This window comes from Eulemur rufifrons, chromosome 17, assembly GCF_041146395.1.
Source record: "Eulemur rufifrons isolate Redbay chromosome 17, OSU_ERuf_1, whole genome shotgun sequence".
NCBI classification, from domain to species: domain Eukaryota; kingdom Metazoa; phylum Chordata; class Mammalia; order Primates; family Lemuridae; genus Eulemur; species Eulemur rufifrons.
Window position 1 is genome coordinate 82,056,230 of NC_090999.1, and position 17,429 is coordinate 82,073,658.

General features: G+C 36.7%; 1 protein-coding gene across 1 annotated transcript in view; it reads left to right on the top strand.

Moving 5' to 3' along the window:
* LVRN (laeverin) overlaps positions 1–16,031 on the top strand; it is a 61,530-nt gene extending 45,499 nt beyond the window's left edge. The window contains exons 14-20 of the mRNA XM_069492491.1: positions 1,224–1,377; positions 3,201–3,295; positions 5,178–5,285; positions 6,032–6,199; positions 6,411–6,548; positions 13,073–13,148; positions 15,891–16,031. Of these exons, the coding sequence (XP_069348592.1) occupies positions 1,224–1,377; positions 3,201–3,295; positions 5,178–5,285; positions 6,032–6,199; positions 6,411–6,548; positions 13,073–13,148; positions 15,891–16,031 (880 nt within the window). The remainder of the gene's footprint in view (positions 1–1,223; positions 1,378–3,200; positions 3,296–5,177; positions 5,286–6,031; positions 6,200–6,410; positions 6,549–13,072; positions 13,149–15,890) is intronic.
* The last annotated feature ends 1,398 nt before the right edge of the window (positions 16,032–17,429 follow it).

Genomic DNA, 17,429 nt, shown 5'->3' on the forward strand with positions numbered 1-17,429 from the left:
GATTCCTCTGATGGTTCCGGGTGAAATAAATTGAAGACCTTCTGGAAAGGACTCACTGTTCTGGATACCGTTAAGAACATTTGTGATTCATGAGAGGAGGTCAAAATATCAACATGAACAGGAGTTTGTAAGAAGTTGATTCCAACCCTCATGAATGACTTTGAGGGGTTCAAGACTTCAGTGGAGGAAGTACCTGGAGAAGTGGTGCAAACAGCAAGAGAACTAGAATTAGAAGTGGAACTTGAAGATGTGACTGAATTGCTGCAATCTCAGGATAAAACTGAATGGATGAAAAGTTGCTTCTTATGGATGAGCAAAGAAGTTTGGTTTCTTGAGATGGAATCTACTCTTGGTGAAGATGCTGTGAACATTGTTGGAATGACAGCAAACTATTGGGAATAGTGTATAAACTTAGTTGGTAAAGTGGCAGCAGGGTTTGAGAGGATTGACTCCAATTTTGAAAGAAGTTCAACTGTGGGTAAAATACTATCAAACAGCATCACATGCTACAGAGAAATCTCTCATGACAGGAAGAGTCAATAGATGAAGCAAACTTCATTGTTGCCTTATTTTCAGAAATTGTCATAGCCACCCAGCCTTCAGCAACCACTGCCTTGATCAGTCAGCCGCCATCAAGGCAAGATCTTCCACCAACAAAAAGATTAGGACTCTCTAAGGGCTCAGATGATCATTAGCAGTTTTTAGCAATTAAATGTTTTTTAATTAAGGTATGTACATTTTTTAGACATAATACTATTACATACTTAAGTGCTACAGTATAATAAATGTAACTTTTATATGTACTGTAACCAAACCCGCAGTATCTCCGAGGTATGCCTATAGTTGGTATGCCCACTAGTAGCTGGCAGAGCATTAGATACTGAGTTTCAATTAATAGCTGTTGAATGGAAATTATACCCTTATAAGAATGCATACTAAATACTAAACTATTCTATTTCCCAATAATCAGTCCAATATTTGGCCTGGATTTTCTATAGCCCTCATGACTTTAGGCACTTGAAAGTCCCAAATTGAAATAGAAGGCCTGTCAACATTGCTTAGGCTCCATCTTATCAATAAGATGGGACTTTTACCTTCTGTCTTCTTGATTTACTTATATACCTATTGAAGTCAGGCACCGAGGCATGGAACAAATATCAAATGTGTGCAAATCATTTAGCAAGTGAAGGTTTTTTGAGTGTGTGTTTTTTTAAACCAAACAGAAATAATTATATTGAGATTGAAACAGCCCTTGATTTAACCAAGTACCTTGCTGAAGAAGATGAAATCATAGTATGGCATGCAGTCTTGGTAAACTTGGTAACCAGGGATCTTGTTTCTGATGTGAAGAACTATGATATATACCCATTATTAAAGGTAATTTCATTCTTTGTTATGTAGTTTTTAGATGAATCCTCTATTCCTCGTTTCATATCCTAGCTGGCTTCTGTAAGACAGGCCTTTCTCAAAGCAAGTATTTTAGTTTCATATATATATTCATTTTCCTAGCAATGGCCAAGAAAATGGTATATTCTTGGAAGAAAATACCTTAATCATAAACCTGGTCTAGGAGATGAGTATGAGTGGATTTTGGAAAGGTACTAAATTCTTGGTGACATTCTTAGATAGTATGTCCTAAGAAACCAGCAGTAGTGAATGGAAATAGTATGCTAGTATGCCTTCTTCCTCTTCTTCTTCTTCTTCTTCTTTTTTTTGAAAAGGATAGTATCTAATAGCAACTATTTCCATAAGAGATTTTTAGGCAAACAGAATGACTTTTAACAACCCTATTTTCATAATTGTAATACTCTGATCTATAGGACCAGCACTTAAAATCAGAGAGATTCTAAAAAAAGTAAAAAGTTTTGAAGCTGCTTTTGATGTTAGGGAGAGAAAGAGGGAAATTAGAATTAATGAATGAAGAAATGACATGCCATCATAAATGAAAAAATATATTAATAAAAGGGGGAAAGTTCCATTATTAGATCTTAGACAGTAATCATAAGAAAAATGGCACACGTAAAATCAAAGCAAAAGTTAGGGAGCACTTTTTAGACAATTAGGGATCATGAACAAACCAGAAAGTGTGTTAGGGGATGATTTCAAGTGAGTTTCTGGGTCACTCTGAGGGGGAGATCCAAGTATCTCAGGGTTCCAGACTGTCTTTTTTAATGTCCAAAGTAATGATGGAAACTTAGTTGAGTATAGGAATAGTGACCAATAGAAGGCACTTAAATGTTTGTGGGATTGAGTTGCCTCATTGATAATGGCTGATGACTGGTTCTGCGTAAAGAAGTATAATAAAAACTGGCCAGTGGCTCCCACCTGTAATCCTAGCACTTTAGGGGGCCAAGGCGGGATGATCCCTTGAGGCCAGGAGTTCTAGATGAGCCTGGGCAATAGCAAGACCCCATCTCTACAAAAAATTAGCCAGGTGTGGTGGTACACACCTGTAGTGCCACCTACTCAGGAGGCTGAGGCAGGAGGATCGCTTGAGCCCAGGTGTTCAAGGCTGCAGTGAGCTATGATCGAGCCACTGCACTCCAGCCTGTGTGACAGAGTGAGATCTTGTCTCAAAAGTACAGAACAAAACAAAAAAAACCTAATATTTGTTTTTAAAAAATTTCTATGAATAATACCTAGTTTGTTCTTAGGGGTGTATTAGTAAATATCTAACTTTTATAATCTTGTATTTACCAGCTGATAGCTCAAGTGGAGAAACTTTATTTTAAGCTGAACACTTCAATTTGTCTAGGGCATAAACCAGTTCTCCTTATTTATTTATTTTTTTTAAAGATATATATACTGAGCATGGAAGTTTTAAGGTAGAAAGACTATTTTATAATTTTACATTTTTCTCTATTTTGAAGACAACTAGAAATATTTGGGGTGATATTAAATGATAATAGCTAATATATTTTGAGTTCTTACTATGTGCCAGGCAATATGTTTACATACATCATAATTATTTAATCTTCACAATAACTATAATCACTGTTATGATTTTAAGCCATATTTTATGTATGAGGGTACTGAACCTAGAGAGGTTAAAAATGAAAGTTACACATTTAGTAACAAAGATAATTTCTGAAGAAATATGTGCCACTTCTCTATTAATGTCTTTTTGCATAAATAGAAATACCGTGAATAATCAGTGTTGTGAGCCAAAACTAACAGTGTATTTACTTTGTTGTTTATAGAAGTATCTATTGAAGAGACTTAACTCAATATGGAATATTTATTCAACTATAATTCGCAAAAATGTGATAGCATTGCAAGATGACTACTTAGCTCTGTAAGTATGTTTTAAGCAGTGATGATTGAATAAAATGGATTCATATTAATAGGCTTCTAGAATTCATAAAAAGAATCTTAATACCCTTTATTCATGGAGAGATTTTGTATGCTATTTGAGAACAATAGCTCAGGGATTGGTGGGCTACATGTACCTTAATAGGAGATAGTAGTTTGGGAGATCTTAATTTACCTTCAAAGCATATACATGTACACATAGGAGTTTATAGCTCTGTATTCTCAAAGCTTAGGGTACTGGTTGAAATTGTGTGTCCTACTATTGGTGGAGGGTTTTGCTGAGCAAAACTAGCTTGTACCAGTGAATTGAAGGACATACGAAAGCCACAGGGGGAAGAGTCCTCTCTGTGTATTATTGTTAACAGGAATTCTGCCACTATGCAAATTAGATAAGAGAGGTTGATAATGATATATATCAGTCAATTGTGTGTGGCATTAGTAAGTATCGCAAGTGATTTTCACATCACTGGTTTGGTGAGAGGAGTAAGCATGTTGTCATGATGGTCTGAGAAGGCCAGGTAGGGGTGTGGTACTGCTGGCCTTCCTCTGACCCGAGTTTGTGAGTGTAGGCTGGTCTTCCAGATGTAGGCAGGGAATTTGTAGCCAGCAACACTCTAGGGGTTATATCTACAACTTCTAGTCAACATCAAGCTCCAATCAATTAGCCCAAGGAGGAAATACAAAATATACAAAGTGTGATTACTCTCTATCAAGGGTAGAAATTTTAGCATGCGAGATGTGGCTGGAAGGAGATAGAATTGGATGGACAAGTGGGTGGATGACGGTGAGGACTAGCTTGTACTGAGAGTGGGGAGGCAAGTGTGTGAATGCATGGGAAGGCAACAGTGTGCTCCATCAGGCAGCACATAGTTAACCACACGTACCCTTGGATCTCCTAAATCGGACTGCAGTGGCTAATTGTGGCATCCTGGGGCCAGTTCTCTTCAGAGCAGCCCTGGGGAGTTAGACTGCACTTCACAGAACTCTTGTTCCTGTTGCAGCCAGTTCTTGTCATCTTGTTGCAGCAGCTTGGGGTTGGGAAGGGTGGGGAGAGGGAGTGAGTATGTAAATGAATGCCCAGAACTGTCTCTCTGAGGACCTCCGCCCTTGGACATTCCATTTCTGCTTATCAGAAGGTCAGGCCAGAGTGGGTTGAAACTAGAGGGTGGGACAACAGGGATTTGGCTCTTACATTTTCTGGAAATTTATGGCCAGTTTGGATTTCTTTACCCCTGTTCCCAAACTTGGAGATGCACTACAAGGCATTGCTTACTTGGATTTATTCTTCACTGTTTCCTTTTGAACCTATTTTGTTTTGATCCATAATATGTACCCCTACTCAGCTATAAAAACAAAACAAACCACACAAACACCTTTATTCTTTTTCTGATCATTTATATAACAGCCAGGAGGAGGAGGGGAAGAAAAAGGCACTTTAGCAAGGGAAAGCAAAGGGTATACAGAAAGAACTTTATTTTTAAGACTACTCAGTCCAATATGCTAAAGTCACTTTTGATCAATAGGAAAATTATTATAAAATGGAGGAGAAATAAATTGACAACAGATGTGGAGTATGTGTACACCCCTGTGTGTTTTGGGGAGATCAAGTATGGCAGTAATTTATTTCTAACTTTGAAAAAATACTAGTCTTAAGAGATTTTTGGTGCCTACGAGCCTGTAAGCAAATATTTTTCTGAATCTGAAATACGTTTGTCATCTACAAAAGCTATTTTTTAAACAAACTTGATGTTTTTGAAAGGATGTTTTATAATATCCATCCTTTTATAAAACATGCATTCTTGGAGGCAGAGAAAATGAAGGTGGTGTTGCAAAATAAACTGTTTTTCTTTGACTTTTTCATCAAGAATATCACTGGAAAAACTTTTTGAAACTGCATGTTGGTTAGGCCTTGAAGACTGTCTTCAGCTGTCAAGAGAACTCTTCAGAAAATGGGTGAATCATCCGGAGAATGAGTAAGAGTAATATTATAATCCTCCCTATTTTTGTCCTAATTTAACACCAAAAATTTCTCTACCTTTTTGATGTTTTGACTGTGGGAATGATCATTTTGCTTTCACTTAGTTAATCTCTCTCTCCTACTATTCTTCTCAAATATCTTGTTCTTTAAACAATTGTTTAGTGCATGTCTGTGCATAACAATAGAAGGTTAGAATTTATATGGTTAATTGTCACCCTCACCCAGGACATCTCATTTTCAGTGCTGTCTCCCAATAAGCCCTTACTTTTAACTCTCTATGCTTATTTTGAATCTTAATAGGTTGTTCTTTATGACTGTTTATTACTGTTATATCTGTGAGTACATCAGAGCATATCTCTCCCTGAGTTTGCAGTGTCACTGAGAGCTGAGACTATGACTCTGCCATTTTGGTTGTGTTACCTGTAATATACTACTTCAGATGCACTCTTAGAAAATGTGATAATGACATACGAGACCAAACTGCATCATGAACATATGAACTGTTCTATTCTAATTTACTTCTTTCTTAAAACTCCTTAGTTTCTAAGCTAATTTGATGATCTTTTCTCACGGAATTAATGCTAATGACAGTTCCCACAATTATCTCTCTAGATCCGTGCTTTTGATCTTTATATCTGAGATAACAAATATTTTTTCTAGACTTATACTTGTAATATATGACAACCTGGGTAAACATACAACTTAACTGCTGTGAGAAATATTGCATGTTATATCTTACAGAGTACCTTATCTTATTAAAAGTGTGATTTTATGTTATGGCATTGCCTTGGGAAGTGATAAAGAATGGGACTTTTTGTTAAATATCTACACTAACACAACGGGGGAAGAAGAAAGGATTCAACTTGCTTATGCAATGAGCTGCAGCAAAGACCCGTGGATACTTCACAGGTGATTATGGTCAACTTACCTTGAAAGTTCCCGGTGGAGGAATGCAATTAATAAACTAAAGAAAGAAAAAGAAATGTGCTCATATAAGAATTAAAACAGTGCATATTTGTGCATCACTAACTTAGAACCATGGGATTTTAATTGCATTTATTTAAATTAACTCTTTATATTGGATTTTTTCAATTTATTTTTTGCAAATGCACTTTGGCAGATACATGGAATATGCCATCACCACATCTCCATTCACTTTTAATGGAACAAATGTAATTGAAATTGTGGCAGCCTCTGAAGTTGGCCGGTACATTGCGAAAGACTTCTTAGTCAACAATTGGCAAGCTGTGGGTGAAAGGTAAGAAGGAAACTGAGACGTCCTTTCATTTAGGTTACTGGTTTGCTGCTAGAAGCTCAGCTTTAGTCTGGCTAGTTACAAAAGTGCTTTGACTCGAAAAGTGATGATTTTTCCTGTTTTTAGTCTCACCACAAACTAGCTGTGTTATGGAAGAGAAAATCACTCACCCTTAGTTTTGGCTTTCTGAATTAAAATGCATTTTCATGGGACAGTTAATTTACCTCTGTTTCCTCATTGTGCCCACTAAAAAATTTGTCTTAAGAGACAGATTAAAGCAAGTCATATTTTTTGGTATGAATGTATGTCATCCATTCATTTATTTTGTGAAGTACATTCCAATATCTTTAAGAAACAACAATAGTCATTTAGGATAATGGCCTGACTGTTGCTAATGTCTTATGTTTGTCAGATTCCCTTCATGTATCTGAATTCTTGAACTTTTTGTATTTTTCAACTTTAAGATTAAATGTGCTCACTTTCCAGCTCCTTTGTTGGATGAAATATACATTAACATATGAAAATCAGACAGCATGCCCTTGATGGCTAGTCTTTCTAGAACATTACTTAACCATACTTTCTTAAAAGCTCAGAATTAATGTGTCCTACACATTAATACATAGTTCTACCCACAGATGTAGATTTACTAGATACACAGTAGCCAACAGTTAAGGCCCTAATACCCGAAACACCTAAAAAGGCCTGAAAAGTTAGAAGATAACTTTTTGTAAACAAGTTTATCCCTTTAGAACAAAAAGTATATTTAGAATATAAATGTTTAAGATTGTGGATATGGTTTTCTTTTAGAGAAAAATAATTCTTTTATAAAATTAAATACCTTTACAACACGAAAAGATATGTTTTTAAATCAGCAATTGAAAATGTGCAGATGAAAGTTCATTTGTACTATACCATTTCTCTGGCTTATCAGTGGAACACACATAGCAGACCCCTACAATGAGAATATTGTCCCTGTCTCCTATTTTAGATGATCTGTCACTCTTGGTCCATTGCTTCAGAGGGCTCTATAAATTCCTTACATTTCATAAGATCCCTAAGATCTTGGAGGTAAATTATGTCTTCCACATTTGCTTAAGTCATTAAAGATAATTCCCTCCTGCCTAAGCCCTACCTTCCACTGGGAATTTGGGAATTGAGTTTTAAATTAGAATTATTTACATGGGTCCCCTTATTCCCTGAGGTCTCAGAGACTCAAACCACATAAGATTGTCCATTGGTTTTTGTTCTTTCTCACTGGAGCTTATAACAAAAGCTCTGTCCCTGTGTCCAGTCTAGGTCTAACACTTCTGGCTTGCCTACTCTTTGAAGCCATCTGTCCTCCTGCTGCCTTGGTCACCTTGCCCAAAGTCATTAACTGCAGCCATAGTCCTTGACTTTTCTTTCAGAGTCTCCTGCTGACCTCTCTAGTAGCAATTTGGGGATTAGAATGTTGAGAGAATGGTTCCTTTAAAAAATATGTCATGATTTGCCTGAGGACCTAACTTGTAATCACCACAGGCTGTCACATTCTCCACTCCTTCTGATGGATGCACTGCTGCGCCCTTCAGAAGACCCAAATTCACAATTACTTTCCAGGCCTATGTCATACACAGCACATGTGCAAGTTAAAACCCCAAAGTGGCTTTGAGCACCTCACGGAATCCCAACGTGAATATATGGTGGTAGCTGAGACACAGATTTGGCATTATTGCTGGATAGCTCTCTTGTCCTGTCATGCTGCTTTCCTAGTGTTGACAACTATTCTGCCACTAGAAGTCATTGGACTAGAAAATAAAGGATAACGGCATGTTTTTAATCCTACAGATTTCTCACTTAAAAATTAAGGATGATTGGCTCATTCATTGTGAGAAATGTATCATAGTAATATTAACCATAAGAGAAACAGTGGATATTCTTGCAACTTCTCTGTAAGTCTAAAACTATTCTGAAATTGAATAGTTCATTTTTTAAAAAATTAGATGATGCCCTGTACCTCTGCCCTATAACACAGGTGTTATGATGAGAAAGATTGCTCTTAATTTAAATGACTTTAAGTGTGTTTTACTTTTTATTCCTCAAAAGAATTTCTTTCCTTCATTTAGAGAACAGGAAAATGTTGGCAACATTTTATTGAGGCTTAAATTCCCCTTTCTGCAAAGTCTATTGTCTAGCAATTTATTTAAATGGTCTACATAATTGTATTAAGTAAGAATATACAGGAATTCCTTTTTTTTAACCTCTAACTGGGTCTTATCATTATCCCCAAGAAGTTCCTTGAATTATAAATGCATGAACTTTTAACTGTGTCTTAATATTTTTATCTTTTAGTTGACAAAATGCCATATTATAGACAAATAGATGCCTATTCTATTTACAGTAAATTCATCTCAGTTCACTCCTCTTGCACATTCTGCTACAAAAAGTCTTTCAGACTCAAATAAATTTGCTTTCTACATCTCATACGTTTATTTTTAGGATTTAATTTATATTCATCAGTCTTGCTCAATTTTGCTAATCATTTTGGTTGAATAGATAGTAATATTATTATCAATTATTAGAAGGAAATAGAAGTTCAGTTTAAAAATTAAAATGTTATTTACACTCAAAATGGCATAGGAATGTTTACTTAGTTCTTTGTACATCAGAATATTTAATTAGCACTTACTAAATAGTTATGTTTGACATGATTATTTGTATGTCACCAGCCCTCATGTAATGATAAAGATAGTATAAAAGTATAAGTAAGAAAACACTTATGCCAAATTAAATTTTATATTAACTATGTGAAAAGTATTTCTACTGAATTTGCTAAAACCTGGCTGATCACTAACAAGTGAGCACTTCAGTTTTTCTCAAGTGTGTTCTACTGAATGTTACTCATGGAAGATAAGGATGACAAGCCTTCTGGGAACAAGTGAGACAATAGCTCAATCAGTTTCAAAACTGTTTTAACCTTCACTTTTGCAAATTCGCAGTGTATTTTAGCATCGCAAAGTCTCCAAGAAGCACTGCAGAAGGAAATTTCGAGTTTCCCACACATTTTGACCACCTAGCATCTTATAGATGCAGTTCTTCTGAGCTCCAGCTTGGTATATGCTGATGTAAACAACGTGTCATTTTGCCAGTAAACCAGTTGTTCCAGAAGAAAGAGGAGAGAAACAAAATTTTCTAACTCTTTTATCTGGAACTGGAACTAAAACAACATCTATTTATTGTTTGCCTATTAGATAACGTTTAAGCCTTAGTTTCTTCTTCTATAAAATGACAAATGTTGTATTTGATAAATACTAAGGTTCTTTCTAGTAAAAAAAAAAAAAGTTTTAGTTCTTCTATGTCAAGGTACAGTTGAAGCTGTTGTTGGGGATGTAAAGTAATTAGGACCTGGTGTCTGACAAACGCTGTAGAGGAGAGATGGCAAGGGCTTTGGGGATTCCAGGAGAATGGAGGTGTGATTTGAACGGGCAGCGCGGGAAAACTCCTCCTGGTGTATTTCCAGGACACCAGGAAATTCGTGGAGGCAGAACTGGGAGGCCGACTTGGGACTGGTCACTGTTTGACTGGAAATTAGAACACTGGAAAGGAGGAGATGGGGCCTGGAAGATAAGTTAGCGGTCAGGGCGAAGGACAGGTGATAACAGGCCTTGAATATCAAGCCAAGGAGCTTTATTTTGTGTAATCTTCATTGGTGCTCTCCTGTCTCTAACTGGTGTAGTATGTGAGGCACACAGTGGTTGTGTCTGATGGCGACAGTGTATTAAAGCTATTGGGAACAGTTCTAGAATTGGGAGGATGGGGACAGACATACATAGAGCAGTATAGCAAAGTGGTGGTTTCTTCTTCTGAGAATTATGGAAAATGTCTCTTTATTACTTTCCTTTGTCCTTTTATTTATTGTGTTTTTAGTTTTTTATTTATTCATTAGAGACATGGTGTAACATAGAGTTAAGAACACAGAATCTAGAATCAGGTTGAGGAGACTGCTAAATGATATTAAACAAGATTTTTAACCTAAGCTTCAGTTTCCTTATTCAAAAATGGGGATAATAATAATTAGTGTTAAAATGATTTAGTAATGGGCTAAAGTGCTTAGCACATAATAAATGCTTAATGTTCATTATAATTAATATCTCACTGGGTTGATATGATATATATCTGTTTTACATGAGTCCTTATGTTAATCAGTTTATTTCTTTTTCTCAGTATTGTCATTTTCTATTTTATGACATTGATAATATTTCTCAGCAGTGTTGGAATGCCATGATTAGAATGAAAAAACTTGCCTTAATGTTGGTTCTTTAAAATAACATGTTTATATATGCAATAATTACAGTTTTCACAACCACATATAAAATAATTACCAATTCATAACCAAGATTCAGAGGTTACATAACTTACCTAAAGTCAATGCCTAGTGAACGGAAGATCCTGAACTAGAACTCATGTCCTCTGGCTCTGATTCCCAGCTCTCTCCTTGGTTCCCGCTAAATAAGGAAATGTTAACTTCTTAATTACTGATTTTATGAGAGTACTACTGAAATGTCTAATCTTTTAATGTGTTCTTGATACCTCAGTGTCTAAATTTTTAATAACTTAAATGTTATATCTTTTAAACATTTGAGATGCCAAGATTTGTTCAGAGGTTTTAAATTTGTCTTACTTAGCCTAATCGTGTAATGTGATTTATTTGTCTCAATTTCAGAAAAAGTTTTAAATTAATGAGGTAGATTTTCAGTTGAATTTTTTAAACATTAATAAACTTTATGTATAAACTGGTGAGGGGCTGGATTACAGGCTCAGACCTGTACTCCTAGAACTCTGGGAGGCTGACATGAAACAATTGCTTGAGCTCAGGAGTTCGAGACCAGCCTGAACAAGAGCGAGACCCCGTCTCTACCAAAAGTAGAAAAAATAGCTGGGCATCATGGCACGTGCCTGTAGTCTCAGCTACTCAGGAGGCTGAGGCAAGAGGGTCATTTGAGCCCAGGAGTTTGAGGTTGCAGTGAGCTATGATGAGCCATAGCACTCTACCCAGAGTGACAGAGCTAGACTCTGTCTTAAAAAAAATAAAACCAAATAAACTGGTGAGGATAAACTATTTGTAATGTATACATTTCTGTTCAGTAATACTTTAAAGAGATTGCTTTCTTAATAAGAGTGATAAATCATCTATTCAAAAACAGCTCCTCTTGAAGTTGACGAGAACAGGAAGGAATGAAGTGTGCCAGGTGCTCTAATAGGTGCTTCCGCATACATTATCTCATTTAATCTCCAGGACAATGTGTCTAGATATATGTTATAAGCCATTTTTACAATTTATAAATTGCTCAAGGTAACATTACACCCAGCCCCTCTTGGGGTAACCCTTCTGGGTCTGGTAGAAATTCACATGTTTAGGACCAGAGGTAGGTTTCCTCTGTTTTCTACTTTTACTTTTCTTTCTAAGGTTGGAACTTGGTTTCTTTGGAACTCAAATTTCTTGAGTCATCTTACAGGCTTTCTCTACCTGGCCAATTAAAATAGAGAACTAAGAAATATTTCCTCTTTCTTCATAAAAACAGATTTGCTCACCTGAATTAAATGTAGGCTGTCTCCACTTTGCTCAAGCAGACACAGCTTACGTTACGGCTGGAAACTTAAAAAACCAAAAGCGCTATTTTCTTTTACCTTTATTTGTATATTTTGCCAAAATTAACTCTCATAATTTCTAATTTCAAGTATACATTGTTTAAGTAAACCAATTGTGTGATATTGACTGTCAAGGCTGTTCAACCTTTTCTTGTTCAGTCTATTATAATAACCCTATTTAACTTTTCTTTCTTTTTTAATGCATCCAAAAGTCTTTATTTACTTTTTAACTACAGCAACACTTTGAGCAGGTATGTATCTGCTGTTTTTCCATAGAAATACTTTATGGCTTTTTTTTTTAGATGGTTTTTGTTGAATTTTCAAGGACACTAAACTAAAGAGGAAGTTTCAATTACCAGACCTGTTGGAAGGAGCTCAGGTAGAGCTGTGGTACTTAGCCTTGGTGATCACCAACGTTTGAGAATATCAGAAGACGTGCATCCTCTCTCTGAAAAGCATGCACAAATACACAATTTTAAATACACTTGCAGGGTGTTTTAGCAGTTCAGAAATTCATCTCTTATTAACTATTATTTTTAAGGGGCATAATTTGCATATTTATTTACTCCTTTATATATTTTCTTAATTTGAGACATGCAACATATATTCTAAGTACCTCATTTAAAAATATAAGCACGATTGTTTTTAAGAAGAGCTTTTTACATTTAATCAAAACTTTTAAAACTATGTGTTACACAAATCAGTGTTTAACTGTACATATTTATTATTAATAGAATTTCCTATTAAAAAATGAAGCTAAACTAGTTCGTATATGTCTTTGCTTAGATTCAAGAGAGAAGAATTAATAGGGGCTGTATACTTAGCATTCATCTGTTGTGTAAAATATAGCTTTATCTTGCAAAATGCTTTCCACCCCTGATTAGCATCTTATTGCTTTGTAGGTACGGAACACAATCATTGGTTACTTTAATGTATATAATAGGGAGAACCATAAGTACAGATTTACAGATCATGGAGGTAAGTAAATATTGTGAAATATAATGATAATTTAGAAACCACTTTTTATGTAGTTTAGACTTGCTAAAATTAAAAATAATATGCTTACCTGAATTATTACCTTCTATGCTTCCATTGGTGCTATATCACTGTGAAGGAAGTGTTTTTTCATTGTATCCTGCCCCTGAAATAGAGACCACCTGTCCATGGAGGATTGAACTTCAACCTTTCTCACCTGAATTACTGCAGTGGGCTCTGGCCCAGGGGCCCTGTCCCAGACTGGTCTTCCCTCTGTCCCACCTTCCCCATTGCTGCCAGTCATTGGTCTGTTCCCAAAGCTTCAGTAGCTCTTCAAAGTTTTTAGAAGAAATTTTAAAATCTTTTGATTAGCACAAGGGGCCTTTCATGATCTGGCCCCTGCCTTACTCTCTGGCTGCGTTTTTGCCCACCTCACCAGAGAGTGCTAGGGAGCAGGAGAGACAAACAGATACCCAGACACTTTTCCTCTAGCTATATTGTACCACTTGCTGATTTTCTTGAATTACCATGTTGTTTCACATTTTCTAGACTTAGGAAACACTCTGCCTTCTGTCTGGGGAATTCTCCCCATCCCTGTCTTTGGCTGGATAATTCCTAATCATCCTTTAAGATGATTCCTAGGATGACTTGGGAAGATAGGAGAGGAGAGGGTTTAAAATTCTAGGAATTTTTTTAATGAACTAATGTATACCCTCTCCTCCTCCATGCTCCTGAGTCATCCTATGAATATATTTATCATAGTGCTTACCACATTATACTGTCCTCAGTGTGTAAATATGTCTACCCCATGAGGCCACAATGAGCTCCTTGAGGACTGAAACCATATCTTAGTCATATCTATTCCAGAATCTAACACAGGGCTTGCCTTTCTTTGGCTTTACCTTCCTCTGGGCTCAATTTCTTCTTAGGTGGGCTTTCTCTGCATGGAGACAAGCATAGCTCCAGGCTTACATGATCCTTAGCTCTCTCAGTTGCAGAAGAAGGATCCTTTCTCACTCAGCTTCAAGTTCTTGACCTAAGAAAGACTTTAATTGGTCCTACTTGGGTCACATGCACCAATCACTGTATCCAGGGGAGATGAAATACTCTGATTGGTCTTGCCTGGGTCATGTGCCTACACTAGACACCAGCCCCACCCAAACCACAGGCACTAGGAATGGGGAAGGGGTAGTTCTGTAAGGAAAAAGGAGACACTATAACCAGAAAGCAAACAAACGGGGCAAAAGCAAATGTCTACAAGAAGACACATGCACACAAAGTAAAACAAGAATAGAACATAAATACAACCTCCGCAATCCCAGTAGCATAGGTAAAATTAGCATGATTTGTAGTACCAAACGTTGGCAAAGATGTAGAACAACTAGAACTCTTTTATCCTGCTGGGGAGAATGTAACATGGTATAACCATTTTGGAAAAGAGGCAGTTTTTTAAAATGTTATTCAGAGACATATGACCTGCCAGTTCCACTTTTAGGTTTTCCTTCAAGAGACATAGAAACCTATGTCTACACACACACTCCTTAACCGACTTCTCCCTAGAACTTGACCCTTCTTTTACATTGTGATTGGGCTTGCTAGCTCTTTTACTATTCAATTTCAAATGTGTGAGGGTTTAAGTGGGCTTCTGTGAGCTTGCATGGGTGCTAATAATATCATCTTATGGTGATATACTGACACAGAAATAGACTTTTGGAATATAATCTGTTATTCAACTGGAGTCTAACTTATATGTAATATTGTGACAAATGTTTCCGTAACTGAATGCTTAACCTGACCCAATGAGGTAATTTAGCCAATGGATGAATAGCTATCTAAATATTCCCACATAAAGAATAACATTTGTTAAGACACAAAAATTATGTACCAACTTTGAGCTTTAGAAGTAGCAGAGTTTCTTTTGAGATAAAAAATAGCATTTTACTGTATCTCTGTTCATAAGTCTTGTATAATATTCAGTACACATTTAATAAATATTTATTGAGACCTACTGTGTGCTTTGGGAATAGAGCAATGAATAAGACAAAGTTTCTGCTTCATAGACCTTCCAGTTGTTGACCTAAAAGAAAGAGGGTGAGGTGCAAAATATAATTTAAAGAGTTTACTTGAGCCAAAGTGAGGATAGTTGCCTGGAAGACTCAGACCCAAGTAACCCTGGATATGACATCTGTCTGGCCTTTGTTACAAGCAGGTTTTTAAAAGCAAGAAAGGGGGACAGGGAGTGGGCTGATACAAAGTGGTTTGCCAGGAATTCTCATTGATTTACAGATAACATTGATTAGTGATTGGCTATCCATTGTTAAGCTATAGGGTATGGGTTATAGTGTCTGATGTGGCATTATTAAGTTAATTTATAGCTACTTGTGTCAATAGCAAGCAGTTTCAAGAGACGAATACATAGCTCGTAGAGGGGAGTAGGATGCGAGTGATTGTTGTCTCATTTTAATGTCTCTCTGGGCCTGATAATTTAAAATGTCTCTCTGGGCCTTCCTCAGACAAAAGTTCTTTTGTTTTCTCACAGAGTACAACCACTTCTTCGGGGTAGGTAAGGTGTCCATCACATTGTCACAGCCAGTCTCCCCAGGGACACATAGCTAGGGGTACACGTTTCTACGCATTCTGACCATCATCTCCCATTTGCAAAGTCATGTTGCTACGTAGCGTTGAGACATTTATTTTGTCCAAGTGAGAAGTCGGATTGCACTGACTGGCTGTCTCTCCTTCTAGCTGCAGCAGTTTTTCAACAACATGTTGGAGGAGCACCAGAGGATCACAGTACATGCCAAATTACAGACAATAAAGAACGAAAATCTGAAAAACAAAAAGCGACGTGCCAGGGTAGCCGAGTGGCTTCGGAGAAACACGTAGCCTGTGGCTACTTTCAGCACTTCTCTTGAGTATTATAATGCTGTTTACTCACAGTTTTGTCTTCCAGTACTCTGTGAGGCTGGAAAACCACACGTTTTGTTATTTGTATTTCAGTCACATTTACTCTTCAGAGTCCTGTTCTTCCCATACTGTCATGTTTGGCCCTGAGGCTTGGTAAGAGCTAAGAATTTTGCCAACACAGTTATAATTCTGGGGAAGATTTCACTTTATTGGGCTATAAACCCGCAGAATTTACTTTAAATGCCTTGTAAAAACAAATTTACCTAAGATTGTCTTGCTTATTCTGTTGTGAAGGCCAATGGAATATTAAATCATTGGCATTAATGAAGAGCACATTCTTTTTTTCTGAGGGAAACACAGATTTGCAATGCTTGAGGGTTTATTTAGTTCAATATTGAAAAGAGTAATGAGAAATAAGATGATAGTATAAAGAAACAGAAATCCGAAAAATGATATTCCTCAGAAGGCAGAGAAGCCAAAGACAAGCAGGTTTGAAAAAGAAAGAATAAGACTATGTAATAAGCCACAAAGGCAAGAAATGTGCCTTCTCCTGCCCATTTCTCTTCCCTACTGCACTGAGCCACACTTTGCTGGCTACTGAACTTTATAGTGTTACAAAAAGACAAATAATTCTAGGATCCATGAAGTGCCCTTAGGATCACTGTGAAGGAGGCCAAAATGAGATGAAGGGTCTGCTCTGAGGCTCTTGGTTGCATGTTCCCCCGTGGAATGCACACTCTTTCAGCCAAAGCTTATGAGTGAAAATAATATCAAAAGACAGTAGCAAGGATGCGTAAAAGGGAATCTTCAAATGAAGGGAAATATACTGTAATCAAAGGATAACCAGAGCATAGTCCTTGCAGTTTCACACTCAGGGGATTAAGTTTGAAATGTGGTCTCTTTTGGCCAAATTGAACCCACTTGCAATGTGGACCAACTTAAACATTTTCGTCAGTCACAATGTATGGGGATGGGCTGAGTTTTGTTACACTTCATTAAGAGAGAACAACTAATGGAAATCATTCTCAGACTTTGTGTGTATATGATTTAATCCTTTAGAGTATTTTATACATTTTATTTTTGTTTTTGTAGAATGGGGGTAAAACTATAGATCTCCTATCTACCTCAGGGTGATATCGTAAAGATTAAGGAGTACATGTCAATTAAAAGTCTTTAAAGATGTTATATAAACTCAAAAACAATATGACCTAAGGCTTTTTTCCTATTTCTTGTCTACGTTAAGGCAGCCACAAATTAAAATACAATACAAAGTTTGCTTCGCAAGACATGCTGCCTGAGGGTCAGCGGGGCCTGTGGGACTTCACCATAGGGACAGACAAAAGCACAGTCTACTCAGACTTGGCAGTGGGTCATAGG